The sequence below is a fragment of the Oncorhynchus kisutch genome, linkage group LG26, assembly GCF_002021735.2.
Source record: "Oncorhynchus kisutch isolate 150728-3 linkage group LG26, Okis_V2, whole genome shotgun sequence".
In the NCBI taxonomy this organism is placed as follows: domain Eukaryota; kingdom Metazoa; phylum Chordata; class Actinopteri; order Salmoniformes; family Salmonidae; genus Oncorhynchus; species Oncorhynchus kisutch.
Genome location: NC_034199.2, coordinates 39,868,144 through 39,883,617, shown reverse-complemented (window position 1 = coordinate 39,883,617; position 15,474 = coordinate 39,868,144). Strand labels below are relative to the sequence as shown.

At 40.7% G+C, this 15,474-nt stretch overlaps 1 protein-coding gene across 1 annotated transcript in view; it reads left to right on the top strand.

Annotated features, from left to right (window-relative positions):
• The window catches only part of LOC109871437 (parathyroid hormone 2 receptor-like), a 76,521-nt gene that overhangs the window by 47,015 nt on the left and 14,032 nt on the right, over positions 1 to 15,474 (top strand). The window contains exons 9-10 of the mRNA XM_020462332.2: positions 3,512 to 3,572; positions 8,305 to 8,371. Of these exons, the coding sequence (XP_020317921.1) occupies positions 3,512 to 3,572; positions 8,305 to 8,371 (128 nt within the window). The remainder of the gene's footprint in view (positions 1 to 3,511; positions 3,573 to 8,304; positions 8,372 to 15,474) is intronic.

Genomic DNA, 15,474 nt, shown 5'->3' with positions numbered 1-15,474 from the left:
CCACTGTGTTAGTAGTCTCTTCTCACAGCCCCTGTATTAGAGTAGTCTCTTCTCACAGCCCCTGTATTAGAGTAGTCTCTTCTCACAGCCCCTGTATTTGAGTAGTCTCTTCTCACAGCAGCTGTATTAGAGTAGTCTCTTCTCACAGCCCCTGTATTAGAGTAGTCTCTTCTCACAGCCCCTGTATTAGAGTAGTCTCTTCTCACAGCCCCTGTATTTGAGTAGTCTCTTCTCACAGCCCCTGTATTAGAGTAGTCTCTTCTCACAGCCCCTGTATTTGAGTAGTCTCTTCTCACAGCCCCTGTATTAGAGTAGTCTCTTCTCACAGCCCCTGTATTAGAGTAGTCTCTTCTCACAGCCCCTGTATTAGAGTAGTCTCTTCTCACAGCCCCTGTATTAGAGGCACATTCAGAAAACAATCATCAATAGCATCTACCCCAATCCTCTTACATCCTCTTCTCCTCCCCACTCGGCCTCACAGTGACTCTTGCTTGTTTGTTTTGATACTTCCCCTCCCTCTTATGGTAAATGTTGTTTTTATTCATCTTCCATTCTCGTTTGATGTGTTCTTCCTGTTAGAGAGCAGAGACCATGACAGATGTTTGAAATGTAGATGTAAAAATAACAACTTTTCTCAGGCGAAAGGAGCTGGAAATACGCTCCCAGGGAACTTTGTGTTTGTTGACTAACGCAGGCATGCTGGCAAGCAGACAGGCACACAGACTTACACACACAGACTTACACACACAGACTTACACACACAGACTTACACACACAGACTTACACAAACAGACTTACACACACACAGACTTACACACACACACATGCGCACACACACAGACTTACACACACACACACACACACACACACACACACACACACACACACACACACACACACACACACACACACACACACACACACACACACACACACACACACACACACATACACACTTAGAAACAAACCATCCTTTCTATCACAGTCAATCAATGTGATTTTGTCTCTTTGGTTAAGCCACTCAGCCGAGACAGAGAATTACAACTGCGATCCATGTCAACCCAGAGAACCATGTAATTACATTTATGTGAAGTAAATATGAGGGTGTCGGAGTAAACAAGTTGTTATGTTAGAACGGTCATATTCAGCAGAGTGGTTTGTTTTCTTGCTTAAAGTAAAAAACATGCAAATGTGTTTTCTTATGTAATATACCAACATTAAAGTTGTCCTACCTTACGTGCAATGGTTTTACACCCGCAAACACAGTCATATATATATATATACACAGTTGAAGTCGGAAGTTTACATACACCTTAGCCAAGTACATTTAAACTCAGTTTTTCACCATTCCTGACATTTAATCCTAGTAAAAATTCCCTGTTTTAGGTCAGTTATGATCACCACTTTATTTTAAAATGTGAAAAGTCAGAATAATAATAGAGAGAATTTTTTATTTCTGCTTTAATTTCTTTCATCACATTCCCAGTGGGTCAGAAGTTTACATACACTCAATTGATTGAGGTCAAGGGCTTTGTGATGGCCTCTCCAATACCTTGACTATGTTGTCCTTAAGCCATTTGCCACAACTTTGGAAGTATGCTTGGGGTCATTGTCCATTTGGAAGACCCATTTCCGACCAATGTTTAACTTCCTGACTGATGTCTTGAGATGTTGCTTCAATATATCCACATAATTATCCTCCCTCATGATGCCATCTATTTTGTGAAGTGCACCAGTCCCTCCTCCAGCAAAGCACCCCTACAAAATGATGCTGCCGCTCCCTTGCTTCACGGTTCGGATGGTACTCTTCAGCTTGCAAGCCTCCCCTTTTTTCCTCCAAACGTAACGATGGTCAATATGGCCAAACAGTTCTATTTCTGCTTCATCAGACCAGAGGTCATTTCTCCAAAAAATACAATCTTTGTCCCCATGTGCAGTTGCAGACCGTAGTCTAGTTTTTTTATGGCGGTTTTGGAGCAGTGGCTTCTTCCTGGCTGAGCAGCCTTTCAGGTTATGTCGATATAGGACTAATTTTACTGTGGACATAGATACTTTTGTACCTGTTTCCTCCAGCATCTTCACAAGGTTCTTTGGTGTTGTTCTGGGAATGATTTGCACTTTTCAGACCAAATTACGTTCATCTCTAGGAGACAGAATGCGTCTCCTACCTAAGTGGTATGACGGCTGCGAGGTCCCATGGTGTTTATACTTGCATACAATTGTTTGTACAGATGAACGTGGTACCTTCAGGCATTTGGAAATTGCTCCCAAGGATGAAACAGACTTTGTTTGTTAACAAGAAATTTGTGGAGTGGTTGAAAAACGAGTTTAATGACTCCAACCTAAGTGTATGTTAACTTCTGACTTCAACTGTATATATCACAGTAATATATGATTTATGGACAACAAACATTGCATATTTTTATACTGCTCAGCTATCAATTCGTGTTTTGTTTTTGTACACCAATCTATGATGACTAATGTGTATAGAAGTATATGTAAATATATATATATATACATTATACAGTACCAGTCAAAAGATTGGACACACCTACTCATTTATGTAGTAGTAGTAACCAAAAAATTGTTAAACAAATCTAAATATATTTGAGATTCTTCAAAGTAGCCACCCTTTACCTTGATGAAAGCATTGCGCACTCTTGGCATTTTCTCAACCAGCTTCATGAGGTAGTCACCTGGAATTCATTTCAGTAAACAGGTGTGCCTTGTTAAAAGTGAATTTGTGGAATTTCTTTCCTTCTTAATGCGTTTAAGCCAATCAGTTGTGTTGTGACAAGGTAGGGTGGTATACAGAAGATGGCCCTATTTGGTAAAAGAGCAAGGCCATATTATGGCAAGAACAGCTCAAATAAGCAAAGATAAATGATAGTCCACCATTTACTTTAAGACATAAAGGTCAGTCAATCCGGAACATTTCAAGAACTTTGAAAGTTTCAAGTGCAGTTGCAAAAAACATCAAGCCCTATTATGAAACTGGCTCTCATGAGGACCGCCACAGGAAAGGAAGACCCAGAGTTACTGCACCTCAGATTGTAGGCCAAATAAATGCTTCACAGAGTTTAAGTAACAGACACATCTCAACATCAACTGTTCAGAGGAGACTGCGTGAATCAGGCCTTCATGGTCAAATTACTGCAAAGAAACCACTACTAAAGAACACCAATAAGAAGAAGAGACTTGCTTGGGCCAAGAAACACAAGCAATGGACATTAGACTGGTGGAAATCTGTCCTTTTGGTGTGACTTGAAATGTTTGGTTCCAACAGCCGTGTCAAACTAGCCTGTTCCTGTGCTATTGCAGCTGTTATTAGTGAGCTGTTACATAGGAACAGAACAATGCAACAACATAGTTATGAAAAAAGGAATAACACAAATTCAATAGAAAACCATCAATTAAGTAATTTCGTTATGTTAGGGCCCTGGTGCTCTATTTAATTAGTGTTTAGAACATTTGTAGGAAGCTGCTGTTCTTTTCATCATTCCAATTCCAGGTGTTCCAGCTCTGTTCGTGGCAGCATGGGCAGTTGTCCGGGCAACACTAGCAGACGGAAGGTGAGTGAGAACCTAGTCCACATTCAATATGCAGATGCTTTATGTATAAATATCTAATAGCTATCCCCAATTATCTGATCACCAGATGGAATCCTCCAGCTATGGACCTCTCAAGCACCTTGTCATGCCTCCTTTATCACCCCCCTGCTCTTCATAATTATGCTCTGTATAAATATGGATTTATGTAGAATGACCGTATCAAGAGCACCATCTCTCCTCCTCCAGTTAATTGGGATTCAAAACATTAAGCTATTCAACATCATGAATACATTTAAATTATGCCGTGACTGCAGATCCAATTTTTCCTGGACTTTTTTTCTCCAAACTAAAGATCCCGAAGCTCCTGAGCATGTGCGGATCACGCTCTGCGCATGTGTTTCTTTACCTCTACTTTACTTTACTCACATATTTCTACATAAAGCAATTTAAAATAACATAACCATAGTGAATAGATTTAAGCTACCTCCGTTTCATAGCTTATTAGATCATTATACTGTCTGTCAGTCTGAGCATTTGTACCAGCATCATTTTTTGGATCAATCAAAAGACTGTTGATTTTATGATGTACAGTGTTCAGACCCCTTGACTTTTTCCACAATTTATTACGTTACAGCCTTACTCTAAAATATATATTTTTTTAACTTAAATTCCTCAGAAATCTACACATAATGACAAAACAAAAACACATTTTTGAATTTTTGCAAATGTATGAAACATATTAAACAGAAATTCCTTATTTACAATATTATTATTATTATTAATTATTTACAAATTCAGACCCTTTGCTATGAGACTTAAAATTGAGCTCAGGTGCATCCTGTTTCTATTGATCATCCTTGAGATGTTTCTACAACTTGATTGGAGTCCACCTGTGGTAAATTCAATTGATTGGACATGATTTGGAAGGTGCACACCTGTCTATACAAGGTACCACAGTTGACAGTGCATGTCCGAGCATAAAACAAGCCATGAGGTCAAAGGAATTGTCCGTAGAGCTCCGAGACAGGATTGTGTCGAGGAACAGATCTGGGAAAGGGTACCAAAAAATGTCTGCAGCATTGAAGGTCCCCAAAAACACAGTGGTCTCCATCATTCTTAAATGAAAGAAGTTTGGAACCCCCAAGGCTCTTCCTAGAGCTGGCCGCACGGCCGAACTGAACAATCGGTTGAGAAGGGCCTTGGTCAGGGAGGTGACCATGAATCCAATGGTCACTCTGACAGAGCTCTAGAGTTCCTCTGTGGAGATGGGAGAAACTTCCAGAAGGACAACCATCTCTGCAGCACTACACCAGTCAGGCCTTTATGGTAGAGTGGCCAGACAGAAGCCACTCCTCAGTTAAAGGCACACGACAGCCCTCTAAAGAGTCTCAGACCATGAGAAACAAGATTCCCTGGTCTGATTAAACCAAGATTGAACTATTTGGCCTGAATGCCAAGCCTCACGTCTGGAAGAAACCTGGCACCATCACTACGGTAAAGAATGATGGTGGCAGCATCATGATGTGGAGATGTTTTTCAGCGGCAGGCACCTAGAGACTAGTCAGGATCGAGGCAAAGATGAACGGAGAAAAGTACAGAGAGATTCTTGATGAAAACCTGCTCAAGAGAGCTCAGGACCTCAGACTGGGGCAAAGGTTCACCTTCCAACACGACAACGACCCTAAACACACAGCCGAGACAATGCAGGAGTGGCTTAGGTACAAGTCTCTGAATGTCCTTGAGTGGCCCAGCCAGAGCCTGGACTTGAACCCAATCTAACATCTCTGGAGAGACCTGAAAATAGCTGTGCAGCAACACTCCCCATCCAACCCGACAGAGCTTGAGAGGATCTGCAGAGAAGAATGAGAGAAACTCCCCAAATACAGTTGTGCCAAGCTTGTAGCGTCATACCCAAGAAGACTCGATGCTGCAATAGCTGCCAAAGGTGCTTCAACAAAGTAACGAGTAAAGCGTCTGAATACTTATGTAAATGTAATATTTCCGTTTTTTTATTTGTAATACATTTGCAAAAATATCAAAAAACCTATTTTGGCTTTGTCATTATGGGTTATGATGTGTAAATGTATCAGGGGGGGGGGATTATTTAATACATTTTAGAATAAGGTTGTAACCTAATAAAATGTGGGAAAAGTCAAGGGGTCTGAATACTCTGAAGGAACTGTAAATCATCAAATGTACAGTACCAGACCAATCTGCTGGCTAGGTAACATGATTTAATTGTAATATGGATGTTAAGTACTTGGTAATGGTAGTGATTTGACTTCCTATTAGTGGCTTGTACTATGCACTGGAGGCAGCAGCAGGTCTCTTCTGCACCAAAACACTGTAAGGATAAACTAAGGGGGCGGTAGACGGAGGAACATACTCTCCTCTCAGGGATGATTTGGTGGGTTGCCTTGTGATGATTTTGGGGATGATTTGGTCGGTTGCCTGTTGAATCTGGTGCTGAATAGTTGTTCCCAGGGTTTCTTTCATCAGGTATTCAGGATGGGTACACTGTGTGAAAGCCTGAATAGTGAGACCCTGGGCTTGCTTGCAGTTCTCTCTTTTCTCTCTCTCTCTTTCTATTGCACCTTCTCTACAGTATTCCATTAAGCTGCCTTTAAGTGTTTTTCCTCAATTATCCTCTCAGGAAGCAACCTTAAGAGAGAGTCAGCATTTGTAGAAAGATCCAGCGTTTGTAGAAAGATCCAGCGTTTGGAGAAAGAGCCAGCATTTGGAGAAAGAGCCAGCGTTTGGAGAAAGAGCCAGCGTTTGGAGAAAGAGCCAGCGTTTGGAGAAAGAGCCAGCGTTTGGAGAAAGAGCCAGCGTTTGGAGAAAGAGATAGCATTTGTCAGATGTAGCATTATCATGTGAAACATTATCAGATGTAGCATTTGTCAGATGTAGCATTTGTCAGATGTAGCATTTGTCAGATGTAGCATTTGTCAGATGTAGCATTTGTCAGATGTAGCATTTGTCAGATGTAGCATTTGTCAGATGTAGCATTTGTCAGATATAGCATTAGCAGATTTAGAATTATCAGCTGTAGCATTATCAGAATTAGGATTATCAGAGTTAGCATTATCAGATGTGGCATTATCAGATGTAGCATTTGTCAGATGTAGCATTATCAGATGTAGCATTATCAGATTAGCATTTGTTAGATGTGGCATTATCAGATGTGACATTTGTCAGATGTGACATTTGTTAGATGTAGCATTATCAGATGTAGCATTTGTCAGATGTAGCATTAACAGATGTAGCATTTGTCAGATGTAGTATTATCAGACATAGCATTATGTACATAACAAGTTAACACTACATTAAGGAATCATCAGTCATGTACAACTCCCTCCATGGTTAGCTCTCTCCATTTGGGACACACTGCTGTGCAAATCACACACTTCTTAATTAAAGCCTAGTGCATAAAACACATTATATACAAGCACTGAATACTGACCTCCATCGCCTGCACATTCAAATTATGGCTAGCTATCATACCTAAATGTGGCAGATCCTTGGAGGGAAAATTTGACAAATGCAGACTCTCTTTCCTCCAACGGGTTCCTATCTAATGTGTGACCAAAAACCTCCCAAATCATGTTAACAGAATGTCCATCCAGAATCTCCCTCGGTTCCCGGGATGAATCCTTCTCTTTGATTGGATATTCTATTTTCAGAGCTGCTCTCTTTGCAAATCATGAAGTAAACACCCGTAACTGGATTAAGTGTGCACAAATAGAGGGTAACAAATCTTGCTCAAATACTGACTGAATAAACAAAACATATTCTCACAATGAATGGGTAGGCAGACATAGCCTTTGCCATTGGTCCTGATGGAACTCAGTGATGTTTCTTTAGCTGCCCTGTCGGTCACTGTAATGAATAGGGAGAGAGGATCTCTTTAGCTGCCCTGTCGGTCACTGTAATGAATAGGGAGAGAGGATCTCTTTAGCTGCCCTGTGTGTCACTGTAATGAATAGGGAGAGAGGATCTCTTTAGCTGCCCTGTGTGTCACTGTAATGAATAGGGAGAGAGGATCTCTTTAGCTGCCCTGTCGGTCACTGTAATGAATAGGGAGAGAGGATCTCTTTAGCTGCCCTGTCGGTCACTGTAATGAATAGGGAGAGAGGATCTCTTTAGCTGCCCTGTCGGTCACTGTAATGAATAGGGAGAGAGAATCTCTTTAGCTGCCCTGTCGGTCACTGTAATGAATAGGGAGAGAGGATCTCTTTAGCTGCCCTGTGTGTCACTGTAATGAATAGGGAGAGAGGATCTCTTTAGCTGCCCTGTGTGTCACTGTAATGAATAGGGATAGAGGATCTCTTTAGCTGCCCTGTCGGTCACTGTAATGAATAGAGAGTGTCTCTATTTAGCTGCCCTGTCGGTCACTGTAATGAATAGAGAGAGTCTCTATTTAGATGCCCTGTGTGTCACTGTAATGAATAGAGAGAGAGGATCTCTTTAGCTGCCCTGTCTGTCACTTTAATGAATAGAGAGAGTCTCTAAATGGAGTTCATTATCCTGCCCAGGGAATGATCGACTTCTCTCTCCCTCCCTCTCTCTCTCTCTCTCTCTCTCTCTCTCTCTCTCTCTCTCTCTCTCTCCCTCCCTCAGTCCCTCCACTTCTCTTTCTATTTCTTTGTTTTGATACCTCACCCCTACTTCACACCCTCCAACTTTATTCCTCCTTGTTTGCCTTTCTTCAACCATCTATTTTCCTCTTCTTCTTTTCTCTCAATGATTCTAGGTGCTGGGAGTTAAGTGCTGGGAACATTAAGTGGATATACCAAGTCCCCATTCTGACAGCCATTGGGGTAAGGCAGAGTTCTGCTTTGCTTGCTGCCTCCAGTCTGTCTGTGTCTCAGAGTTGGTGTAGGATGATATGCTGCCTCACAGAAAAGTAGATCAAGTTTTCCCCTGAACTTTACGCTGTTTCATAACACAGCTGAACACCTCTGTGGCAGGGACACAGACAGATATCAGAGCAGGAAACGAAAACTCAATTCATATGATAATTGCTCTTTGTCTCTCTCTCTCTCTCTCACTCATATGTGCGTGTGCTTGTGCATGCATGTGGCTGTGTATGTATGTTTGTGCGTGAATGTGCTTATCTGAGGATCCCATCCATGATTTACCAGTCAACACCCACAATCGAAGGTCTAATAATATCATTACCGGAAAAATACCAACAACATTTTCACTAATATGTAAAGTACCAGTCAAAGTTTTGGACACACCTACTCATTCAAGGGTAGAGTGTTTAAAGCTGTCATCATGGCAAAGGGTGACTACTTTGAAGATTCTCAAATATAAAATATATTTTGAGTTGTTTAACAGTTTTTCGGTTACTACATGATTCCATATGTGTTATTTCATAGTTTTGATGTCTTCACTATTATTCTACAATGTAGAAAATTGTAAAGAAATAATGAAAAGCCCTCGAATGAGTAGCTGTGTCCAAACTTTTGACTGGTTCTGTACCTCCAGACAAAGTGATAAGCAGCATCTAATGAAAGACAAGGACAACATGAGTTCAGATGTCTTCTAATGACCTTGTTTACCATGTTACCATGGCGAACACCAGAGGCCAGAGAGGCAGGAGCTGTAGTACGAGGATGGAAAGTGTGCGACTCAATATTAGGAAGGTGCTACTAATGTTTTGCACACTGTGTATTACGATAGGTTACTGAAGGCATGTGCATATCATGATGATTAGTTACTGAAGGCATGTGCATATCATGATGATTAGTTAATGAAGGCATATGCATATGATGATTAGTTACTGAAGGCATGTGCATATGATGATTAGTTAATGAAGGCATATGCATATCATGATGATTAGTTACTGAAGGCATGTGCATATCATGATGATTAGTTACTGAAGGCATGTGCATATCATGATGATTAGTTACTGAAGGCATGTGCATGTGCATGTGCATGTGCATATCATGATGATTAGTTACTGAAGGCATGTGCATATCATGATGATTAGTTACTGAAGGCATGTGCATATCATGATGATTAGTTACTGAAGGCATGTGCATATCATGATGATTAGTTACTGAAGGCATGTGCATATCATGATGATTAGTTACTGAAGGCATGTGCATATCATGAGGATTAGTTACTGAAGGCATATGCATATCATGAGGATTAGTTACTGAAGGCATGTGCATATCATGATGATTAGTAAGTGTTGTCTGTTCATTTGATTCACGGATCCATTCAAACCTACATGTATCCGTTATTACTCTGTTATTACTGCCGTCTGCTGTTACAACTACTGTATACACAAATCCCTGGGAGGAAATATTGACACCCGTTTGGCGTCTATCCACTGCCTCATTACTATCTAGTTCAGATGACCTACTTGTTTTGTCAGTGATGTGATTTAAGCATTGACGTGGACCCAGAACATCCATTTTAGTTGTTTCTGCATGAATAATTGTTATATTGAGAGTTTAAAAAAAAACTATCTAAAACCAGGAAAAATAAATCCGATTAAACAGAATTTAGGAAAATACAAAGATAATTTGATGCGGCCTGTCATACCAAATACTGTTTATTTACCATAATATTACCAGGAACAGTATATTGACAGAACACATCTCTTCTATACCATGGCCCCAGGGAAGAGTTTCAGGGTAGAGGAGAATGATGTGCCTATTTGAAAGAAAGAAAGAAAATGAGCAGCTGGCGACGTTTCATTTCTTTGAAGTACCTTTCATGCTAGAAAAGGTTGTAGAGTCCTGCTCTAGATCTTATGGAGACCCATTTTAGCATTCATCATTTTATGAAAACGCTCAGCGTGTGGGTTTTTGGGAGCTTTAAAGATTAGACACACAGTCCCGCCTACTGAGACCCATCACCAAGCTTTTCAGAAGCTGAAGGAAGATAGACAGTAAGAATGTCTGCTTCTTATTGTTTATGGGTTTCTCTCACATTACTGAAATCAGATAATGTTGTGGAAAATTGGGGATAATAGTGGAAAATTGCACGGCGGCAAAATATTTTGATTGGGATTAAAAATTCAACTCTGCCCCCAGCTGCCTTTGTGTGTGTGTTAACTCTGGAAATGTGAGAGATAGCAACTGATATGGAAGCACACTTATCTTGGGTCGTTCCAACAATTCGGGGCCTTTTGAGAAGTGTAACTTGATTTCACCTCATTTTAACATCCTGTCATAAATAGCACATTTTCAACTTCATAAACACATTTCCCACCTTGAAGTTAAGTAACAAATACTATAGTAAGTTCCTATTAAGTGCTGGGCTGACCGTAACAGGGTTGACCATAAATGGGTTGACCATAAAAGGGTGGATGATTTCATATTAAATCAGTCATAAATCTGCTTGTGACAGGAGAATGGAAGCTTATTGTGTGGATCAAGGACCACAATTGAATGCAAAAAAAAGACAATTAAGACATTTACAGCCTGTTGATCTATAACAGGGTTGACATGTTACGCTCAACCCACTCAGTTTACCAGCACAAAACACAAACAAACGGCCAAAAAGAGTTGAGCCAGCTCCCCTGCTTTTACACTATGATTTGACTATTAGATGATCAATGTTTCCTTAAAAAATGTATCTATTTAAAAAGGAATAGGTTCACCATATATGACCAACCCGCTCGATTCGGTCTTATGTAGCAACATTTGAATTGTGTTTTTTACATTGGATAAAAGTAGAGACTCGGAGCTAGAAAATTGTATGTCATACACTACAGTTGAGGAAGAATGGGAAAGTCATTCTGCTTTGAAAGTTGATAAACTTGTAAACTCACTTTTGAGAAAATGGCCTTTGAATGTTTCGTTACACGAACTGGAGAGCTCTTCTTTGTCTACACCCATTCAGCATCGTTCACACCCTCTTAATCTATAGCCCCGCCCGTAAACTCAGAGCTTTGTCAGATTGTCCGTTTGTAAATTCATTGTTTTGCTCTCGGAGCATTCAGAGGGCACACTGGACGCTCTAGCCAGTAGGGTTGATCCAAGCGTTCTGTCCAAACAACAAGCAGTCAAACACACAAGCTAACTGGCTAACGGTGGCTAGCTTGCTAGCTACTTCCAGACACAAATGAGAGAACACCCAACTTTGACCTTTTTACATACCCTAGCAGAGCTGGTTAGGCTGTTTTTATGTTATCCAGAGCGTTGGTGACTGCAACTGTGCTGCTGGCAACAATTTAATTATGCTTTTTTGCCAACATTTACTGCAACCGGGAGCGTTTTTTTCTTCTTCTTCTTTTCATAAGTTTGTCAGTTACTTCTGCGCTCTGGCACACTCAGACGAGAGTGCTCTGAAATCGGAGTAGATAGCCAGAGCGAATTCACCAGCTACGTCTATTAACAGTTGATGCATTGACATCATGAACATTCTATTGAAATGGTCACTTGGATAGTGGAGTCTTGTGTTAAGACATGTAGCTAGCTAGCTAAAAAAAGAACCATAATCCCAACTCATGACTACACTGCATAAATCTGCAGGAAGCTAACCAACCAGGTTCAATGTCAGCTAGCTAAAATTAGGCTAAAACTAGCAAAGCAAATGGCTCTGATATATGAATAATATTACTACACAGATCATACACATCTCATTAGCTAGCTAGCCAGCCAGCTAACATTAGCTATCTAGCTACCAGTACACTTTAACTTGAAATGAAAACAACTTTCTGACTAAATTAGAAATGTGTAATATCTGAATATGTAGCTAGCTAGACTATCTTACCCGTATACATGGATGGACGCTTCTCCCTCTCTGTCACAGATGCCATGGTTGGCCTTAGTTTGAAGATGTAATCCGGAGACAGCCGTTTTATCCATCTCCTTAGCTATCATACTCTAATTCCACTCGATCTCTTGGCATGTCCAGCCCACTCATTATCTCATCCAATCATGGCTAATGGGAAGGTTGCTGACTTTTTCTATGGCTAAACCATCTAGGCTCGCAATTTAAAATGTTATTCGTATTTACAGATGGAATAGAAGTTTGTTATTAAAGCACATGAACATTCACCTGTTCCAGAAGGAATTACTGCCAAGAAAACACATTTTGATATAAAAATAAAGTTGACGTTCAAATGACTCTCATGTGAAGTAGTGACGTGTGACATAGGCCTAGTTTCCTGAAATAAGTCACATATTAAAGTGAGAGTTCAGTTCACGTAACAGGGTTTACCTTAAAATAAGGGACAGACGTAAATGAATTACTAATCACATTAAATAAATAATAATCTTCAGAAATTACTTTGTGAAAGCAACAACATAACTAGGGTTTTACAGTGACGGTGAACCTTAGGAGACATTTTGGAGTTAAGTGGGTTAAAATCTTCCCAGAAGTCTCAGAGGGTCGAGGGTCAAAATGCAGGATTTTATTCATATAAAAAATAGGAATGATTGAATTCTCCCAAAATCCTGTGTGTCGATCTAAGTAACATAATTTAAAAAAATCCCCATCAAAATGAATCTCAATCCAGGGCATCCGCCTCTGTCGGCTTTCCGCATCTGCAGTGGAAGGTGGCCAAGCTACAGCGGTGTTTGTCACACCATGAGACACCCGGAAAATCGGTCTTCTCACGAAAACAACTGTACAGTTTGACCACACTATGGACAGATGTCTCTCATGAACAACATCTTCCACACCTTTTGGGCTACAAACTAATCAACTCGGGTCGCAGAGCATTTCGGATTATTCTTTATGTAAATCCGAGACACTACATTTAGGATGATATGCTAAGTTTCATATGGTATGTATTAATTTGTGGATATCCATCACCCATTTTGTATGATAAGTTATCAATTACAATTCGTAATGTATGTTATGTTACAATATGTTACGAATTTGCTAAACGTATGATATGTTAAAAATTTTAGCTAGGTGGCTAATGAAAGCTAGGGTTAGGAGTTAGGGTTAGCTCAAAGGGCTAGGGTTAGGGGAAGGGTTAACTAACATGCTAAGTAGTTACAAAGTAGCTCAAAAGTAGTTGAAAAGTTGAGAATGGTCTAAAAATGTCACTGATGAGATTCAAACTCCCAACCACCCTACTTTCTTTATCCCCAATTTTGTGGTATCCAATTGGTAGTTGCAGTCTTTTCCCATCGCTGCAACTCCCGTACGGACTCGGGAGAGGCGAAGGTCGAGAGCCGTGTGTCCTCCAAAACACAACCCAGCCAAGTCGCACTGCTTCTTAACCCAGAAGCCAGCCGCACCAATGTGTCGAAGGAAACACCGTACATCTGGCGACTTGCTAAACCCTCTCTTAACCCAGATGACGCTGGGCCAATTGTGCGCCTCCCCATGCGTCGCCCAGTCACGAACCAGGATCTCTAGTGGCACAGCTAGCAACTGCGATGCAGTGCATTAGACCACTGAGCCACCAGGGAGGCCACTACTTTTGTTTTTGACCTTAAATAACCATCTGTCTTAAACCACTTCAAATGTAACATATCATACTAATTTGAGTGTCTATGAGACCAGGCTGAACTAATATGACCCTGTAAAAAGGGAAGACTCTCACGAACACAATGGTGTTCTCTGTTTTGCTCTACGACCCTCCACAAGTGTCACGACCCCCACAAGTGTCACGGGGCTCATCTGAAGGTAACCCACACAAATGAATGGAAGTAGTTTTGTGCCAACAAAAACAAAAACACTTCCTGATCTTTCTTATATCTCCTAGATGTAGGACACACACTTCAAAACATTACTCCTTATGATTTTTTTGCCATTTATGATTGTGTTACTGAATACATTTCTATGGGCTATAGTAGTAAAGGCCAAACTTATAATTTTTTATATACATTAAGTATTCTTAGCTAAATGATCCATGGTATGAGTGACTATCTTAAAACAAGAAGCTTTCCTCTCCTCAGCTCAGCTCTGTTCCTTTTGGGTCAGAGCCTTGAGGGAATGTGTATAATTACACTGATTTCATATGGAGGAGTATGATGAAGTCATTGGGATCTGAGGATGATCTGAATCTATACGTTAGGTGGGATGAATAAGATGTGAGGGTTGAGTCGCAATTGGCACCCTATCCCCTTTTAAATAGGGTGACATTTGGGATGCACCTGGAAACTCGCACCTGGAAACTGGCTAGAAGGTTGGAAGGAACTCTTGAGGTTGAGATTGGTAATGAGATCATATCTGTTTTGATAGACGTCTGGGTCTCCAAGCTTTCCATCCAACGATGCTGTTAAGGCTAATAAGCAGATTTACGCTCATTTAATTATGGTCCAGAGAGAAGACTTAGTTGAATATTTAGTAAAATATTTGAATGAAAGTCAGTTATAGAGTTTTCTTGTCAGATGTCATATGTCACATATTTACTCCTCGTGAATGGGATGTCTTTCAGTGATATGGTTGAGATTACAAAATTAAAATACCATCCATAGCAATTCTGTTCCCACTGCAATGGATGGCACAATAACCCATCACTCTGAGATGGGACTACCTTTTTTAACCTATTCTGCATTCATATTGACGGGGCTGCAGGGGGCCTAGTGCGTCTAGCGTACCGACTAGTAACCGAAAGGTTTCTGGATCCAATCCCCGAGCTGACAAGGTAAAAATCTGTCGTGCTGCCCCTGAACAAGGCACTTAACCCACTGTTCCCCTGAACAAGGCAGTTAACCCACTGTTTCCCTGAACAAGGCACTTAACCCACTGTTCCCCTGAACAAGGCAGTTAACCCACTGTTCCCCTGAACAAGGCACTTAACCCACTGTTTCCCGGGCGCTGAAGACGTGGATGTCAATTATGGCAATCCCCTGCACCTCACTGATTCAGAGGGGTTGGGTTAATGTTTTAATGTATTCTGTATTCATGTGGTTGTGGTTTTAATGTATTCATATTGTCATGGTTTTAATGTATTCTGTATTCATATTGTTGTGGTTTTAATGTATTCTGTATTCAT